The sequence below is a fragment of the Rhinoderma darwinii genome, chromosome 1 (genome assembly GCF_050947455.1).
Source record: "Rhinoderma darwinii isolate aRhiDar2 chromosome 1, aRhiDar2.hap1, whole genome shotgun sequence".
In the NCBI taxonomy this organism is placed as follows: domain Eukaryota; kingdom Metazoa; phylum Chordata; class Amphibia; order Anura; family Rhinodermatidae; genus Rhinoderma; species Rhinoderma darwinii.
In genome coordinates this window covers 276046721-276052720 of record NC_134687.1, presented here as the reverse complement: position 1 = coordinate 276052720, position 6000 = coordinate 276046721, and the positions used below count along the sequence as shown (strand labels likewise).

The 6000-nt window shown below is 42.6% G+C and overlaps 1 protein-coding gene across 1 annotated transcript in view; it reads left to right on the top strand.

The window, feature by feature from the left end:
• Positions 1-649: 649 nt before the first annotated feature.
• The window catches only part of SH3GL1 (SH3 domain containing GRB2 like 1, endophilin A2), a 158938-nt gene continuing 153587 nt past the window's right edge, over positions 650-6000 (top strand). Inside the window, exon 1 of the mRNA XM_075864257.1 lies at positions 650-953. Coding sequence (XP_075720372.1) covers positions 909-953 — 45 coding nt within the window. The 5' untranslated portion in view covers positions 650-908. The remainder of the gene's footprint in view (positions 954-6000) is intronic.

Below are 6000 nucleotides of genomic sequence, written 5' to 3'. Positions count from 1 at the left end.
TCAGCGTCATACACTCTCTGTACAACGCCCACTTGGTCTAAAGTAAATACACTTGGGCATTAAGCAACTCATTAGCATAAAGCTAAAAATCTCTCACAAAGTGGTAAAAATAGATCGTTTTTTTAAAATAAAAAGCATTACTGTCACCTTATGTAGGAGATAGGGCACTTATAATGTGGTGACAGAGCCTCTTTAAGGCATGTTCACACGCGAAATGTTCAGGCTAAAAAATGAGGCTGATTTAAAAATAAAAAAAAAGACTGATAATCAGTAAAACGCCTGGAATTCAGTGTTTTTCAATTTTGCAGGTGTAATTGAAGCGTATTTTGAGTTGTGTATACGCTTCAAGAAGTGACGTCACTACTTTTTTTTTACGCAGCTATCTTTAATTCAGTAGCATAAAAATACTCCTCGTATGTACTACACAGGGTATTTGTTAAGCTGTTTGCTGACGTATTTCTAGTGTATTTCAGCGTGAAATGCGAGCGTTTTACAAAGCAAACTACGTCTGAAAATAAGCTGTGTGAACGTGGCCTTAGTGCTTGAAGCCTGCAGCTCTGATTTCTCTCGTCCAAGCCTTGAATAGCGCTGCCCGGGGTTTACGTCCACATTTCCACTTCTATGAGGACAAAGAGAAAGGTGTTCGGCAGCAGTCGCCATACACAGCGCACATATCATGAGGAGCCCGGCCACCAGCTGCGTCCAGCCGCTGCCTCCTGCACCCCAGGAGTGACTCACACTCAGGACACAGACTCCGTGATTGTTACCCTCCCCCGTTTCCTCTCTCATACCGGAAGTGAGCGCTTGCCATGTAATTTCCTGAGCCGGGAGCCCCGAAAGGCTCTAAGTTTGTTTTTTTTCCTTCATCGACTTTCGGAATCTGCGCTCGAGTTTCCCAGGCCGGAGCCATGTCTGTAGCGGGGCTCAAGAAGCAGTTCTACAAGGCTAGTCAGGTCAGCCGAGGGGGGAATGCTAGCTGTGTGGTTACACCGACGCCGCCTTATTACAAGCGAGCTCGACAACTGTGGCGGCGACCTGGGCGCTACTGCGACTTTCTGTATGTGTACGGGGTGTAGTAGTGCTGACCAGTGTCACGTAGTGGAGTTGTAGTAGAGCTCCGTACTAGTTTAATGCGACGGTGATGGGACTATGTGCTAGTGATTCGGTGTACAATCGTCTGGCTGGAGGCACAGGGCACAGGCTTTCTTCACAGGAATCTGCGAGCCTCAAACTTTTGGGTTCCATGTAACTTTTATTGTTATTAAATGAAGTGTACAAATTGGTGGGATTTATCAAAACTGGTGCAAGGGAACACTGAGCCCATAGCAGCAAACTGGGCATATATAAATCCGCAGCTGACCCTCGTAATAAAATGGAGCTACTACTCCGCGTTTCAGCTCAAATACCACGGAGATTCTGAACGTTTTTTTTATATCCGCAGCGAGTTCATTACTCCGAGCTAATGTTTTATTGAGCGTGTGAATAAGGTCTAAAATACTCTATTCTTATGCGTTGTCCGCAGAATAGGAATGGATTTTCACAGGATTCACGTTCAGATTCACATGGACGTGTCCGTTTTGCATGCTCAAAAATCGCACTGTTTCTCATGCGTTGCAGTTCCGTGAGGCAACAGTTTTTTTTATGTCCGTGTTGGTGCACGTTGTGGTGTTTTTTCTCAGCCTTTCTTTAGCAACAGATGACGTCCGTGTGCTGTCGATGATTTTCATGCACCCATAGGCTTCAATGGGCGCATGGTCCGAAAAAACGGACTAGAATAGGACATGCAGTGAGTTTCACGCAGCGGAAACACGCTGCGTGAAAAATCACGCATGTCTGAATAGCCCTATTGAATTGCATAGGTCCGTGTGCTGCCTGTTTTAACGGACAGCACACCGACTTTACAACGTTCGTGTGAATCAGGCCTTAATTCTGACACGATGTGTGAACGTCTCCCTATTGTTTGCTTTTAAGCAGCTCCCTAAATTTTTCGTTTGCAGTAGTTTTTGATAAATCCACCCATTGAATGTTTGGCTGCATTCAGACTGCCGTTACGGCTTTCGGGTAGGGCTACACACAGACATTTTATAGCGTGGCCTAAAGAGGTATTCTCACCTTAGACATTTATGGCATACCCACACCTATGTCCAGAATGGGGAATGGCTGCCACATCCAGGTGGTAAATCAATGAAGGGGTGGCAGAAAATGACGGAAACAGCTGTGTCCGGTTTACACCATTCTAGAAAGAAGTGCGGGTCCCGGAGGTGGCTCCTGCATCTCAGACATTTATGCCATATCCTGCCATAATTGAATACCCCTTTAGACCAGGACCACACAAGCATTTTTTGTCTTGTGTTTTTTTTTTTTTGTTTTTTTTTTTTTACAAGAAATGGATCTAAAAGGAAGGAAAGGTCTAAAGAAATGACGCATTTAGTTTCTTTTGTGTTACTCCAGTGTTTGGCTAAAAACGGCATCAAAACCGTGTGTGATCGTAGCAACGGATAAGTCTGTCACAAGCCAGTGCTCCTATCTTGTGGGTACTGCCACTGTACCCATGAGTTCCGCATCAGGAACACGGCTGTTATACACAGCCAGGCTCCTGCCACAACTGCAGGAATTGGAGAGAACTCCAATTCTGGCAGTTTAACTCAGATCCCGCATTCAATAGCGGCCATGGCATCTAAGGTATTTCACATAGGGTGTGCCCTCTGTCACCCCATCGGCACACCTGCAGGGCGCCAATGGGTTACAAAGGCCCCCAGGTCTGCCATCAGTAACTGCTTATTAGGCAATACCAGAGGCATAGCTGAATTACTTGTCGGTTGCAGGCCTCGTTCACATCGGCGTCGGGGCTCCGTTCATGGGTTCCGTGGAACCTTTCCCTCAGGGGAACCCAAACGGAAACCATAGCTTTCCGTTTGCATTACAATTGATTTCAATGGTAACGCATCCGTTGCACATGGTTTCCGTTTGTCACTGTTCTGTAAGGTTTCCGTTTTGACAGAATCGATAGCGTATTAATTACTATGCTATTGATTCAGTCAAAACACCAGAAACCTTACAGAACGGTGGCAAACGGAAACCATTTGCAACGGATGCGTTACCATTGAAATCAATTGTAAGGCAAATGGAAATCTATGGTTCCGTTCATGGGTTCCCATGACTGAAAAGTCAGACGGAACCCATGAACGGAGCCCCGACACAGATGTGAATCAAGCCTTACTGACAGGCTATAATGTTTGGCAAACTTAGGCCTCATGCACACGAGCGTGTCCGATTAAAGCGCGTGAATCGGGTCTGTGTGTTTTGGGTTATGCATCAGTGCGCTTTGCGAGGGGGATGCGTTATTCACTTGCAAAGCACATCTTTTTTTTTTTTTTTTTTTTTTAATAATTTTCAACTGAATTGATGCGTGTGCGGTGCATGGTTTTCACACACCCTTTGACTTCAATGGGCACCAATATAGGACATTAAGTGAGTGTCACGCAGCGGACTTTCGCTGCGTGGCCCGATCAATGCGTCCGTGTGCTGTGCTTTGTTTCAACGCACAGATGTGATTCACGCTCATGTGAATGGGGCCTTATGACAAAGGATTATATCTGCTATCAAAAGATCGCATAGTGAAGTCCCCTTGAAGGAATAAAATTAAATGAAAACAGTCAAGGTTTCTGGAAGAAAAAAAATGACAGTAAAAATAAAACCAAGTTTTTCCATAAAAAGTGGTTTTATTTAGAAAGTGTAAAAAACAAAACCCAACATATATGGTATTACCACGATCGCAAAGGCTCTAAACCGCTTGGTGAACGGCGTACAAAAAAACAGTGCAAAATTACTTTTTTTAGCTACCCGACCCCCCCGGAAAAAAATGTTACCCCCAAAATAGTACCAATGAAAACTATGTTTTGTCCCACAAAAAAACAAGCCCACATATGTCCACAAATAAACATGTTACGGCTCTTAATCCCTTCCCTTTAACCCCTTAGTGACCACTAATACGCCTTTTAACGTCATTCACTACTGGGCTTTAGGCTAGGCTGACGCCTTTTCACGTCAGCCTAGTCTAAGTCCTGCACGGGTCTCCCGTGCAGGCTGGTGCCGGGGCTCTGCTGTCTGATGACAGCTGAGCTCCTGCTCCAACGCCCGCGATCGAAGTTTACTTCGATCGCGGCCGTTTAACCCGTTAAATGCCGCCGTCAATAGCGACCGCGGCATTTAACTTTGTTTACAGAGGGAGTGCGCTCCCTCTGTCACCCATCGGCGGCCCGCGAATGCAATCGCGGGTCTCCGATGGGGTGTCATGGCAGCCGGGGGACTGATAAAAGCCCCCAGGTCTGCCCTGGACATATGCCTGTTAGGACGCGCCGGAGGCACGTCCTAACAGATTGCCTGTCAGATTTACACTGACAGGCAATAATGCTCTGGTATACGAAGTATACCAGAGCATTATAGTAGCGATCGGAACATCGCACAGTAAAGTCCCCTAGTGGGACTAATAAAATCAGTCATCAAAGTGAAATAAAGATTATTAATAAAAAGTACAGTAAAAAAATAAATCCATTTTTTTCCATAAAAAGTGGTTTTATTTAGTAAAAGTGTAAAAAAAAAAAAAAAAGTACACATATGTGGTATCGCCGCGACCGTAATGACTCCATTAATAAAGTTAATATGTAATTTAAACCGCAAAGTGAACACCGTAAAAAAAAAAACGCCAAAAACTATGGCGAAATTGCAATTTTTTTCCATTGCCCCCCAAAAAAGTCATAATAAAAATGAATCAATAAGTCCCATGTACCCCAAAACAGTACCATTCAAAACTACGTCTTGTCCCGCAGAAAACAAGCCCAAAAAATCACTACATTGATGGAAAAATAAAAAAATTACGGCTCTTGGAAAGCGACGATGCAAAAACAAATAATTTTAGTTCAAAAGTGTTTTTATTGTGCAACAGTCGTAAAACATAAAAAAACCTCCACATATGTGGTATCGCCGTGATCGTACCGACCCATAGAATAAAGGTAACATGTTAATTACGTCGCACAGTGAACGGCGTCAATTTAAAAACGCATAGAACAATGGCGGAATTTCAGTTTTTTTTTATAATCCCCCCCAAAAAGGTTAATAAAAGTTAATATAAAAATTATATGTACCCAAAAATGGTGCCATTAAAAAGCACAACTAATCCCGCAAAAAACAAGTCCTCATACAGCTATGTAGACGAAAAAATAAAAACGTTATAGCTCTTTGAATGCGACTATAGAAAAACGAATAAAATAGCTTGGTCATTAAGGCCTAAAATGGGCTGGTCACTAAGGGGCTATAGCCACTTTTCACCTTCCTGACAGAGCCTCATTTTTCAAATCTGACGTGTCACTTTATGTGGTAATAACGCCGGAATGCTTTTACCTATCCAAGCGATTCTGAGATTGTGTTCTCGTGACACATTGCACTTTATGTTACTGGCAAAATTTGCTCGATATGTTCAGTATTTAATTGTAAAAACACAAAAATTTAGCGAAAAATTAGCATTTTTCTCAATTTAAATGTATCTACTTGTAAGACAGGCAGTTATACCACACAAAATTGTTGCTAATTAACATCCCCCATATGTCTACTTTAGATTGGCATCGTTTTTTGAACATCCTTTTATTTTTCTAGGACGTTACAAGGCTTAGAACTTTAGCAGTAATTTCTCACATTTTCAAGAAAATTTCAAAAGGCTATTTTTACAGGGGCCAGTTCAGTTGTGAAGTGGCTTTGAGGGCCTTATATATTAAACCCCCAAAAAGTCACCCCATTTTAAAAACTTCACCCCTCAAAGTATTCAAGTATGTCTTAACCCTTTACACATTTCACAGGAATTAAAGCAAAGTAAAGGTAAAATTGACAAATTACATATTTTTTTGCAGAAATAAATTTTTAATAAATTTTTTTTTATAACACCGGTTTTACCAGAGAAATTCAACTCAATATTTGTTGCCCAGTTTCTGCAGTTTTAGGAAATAT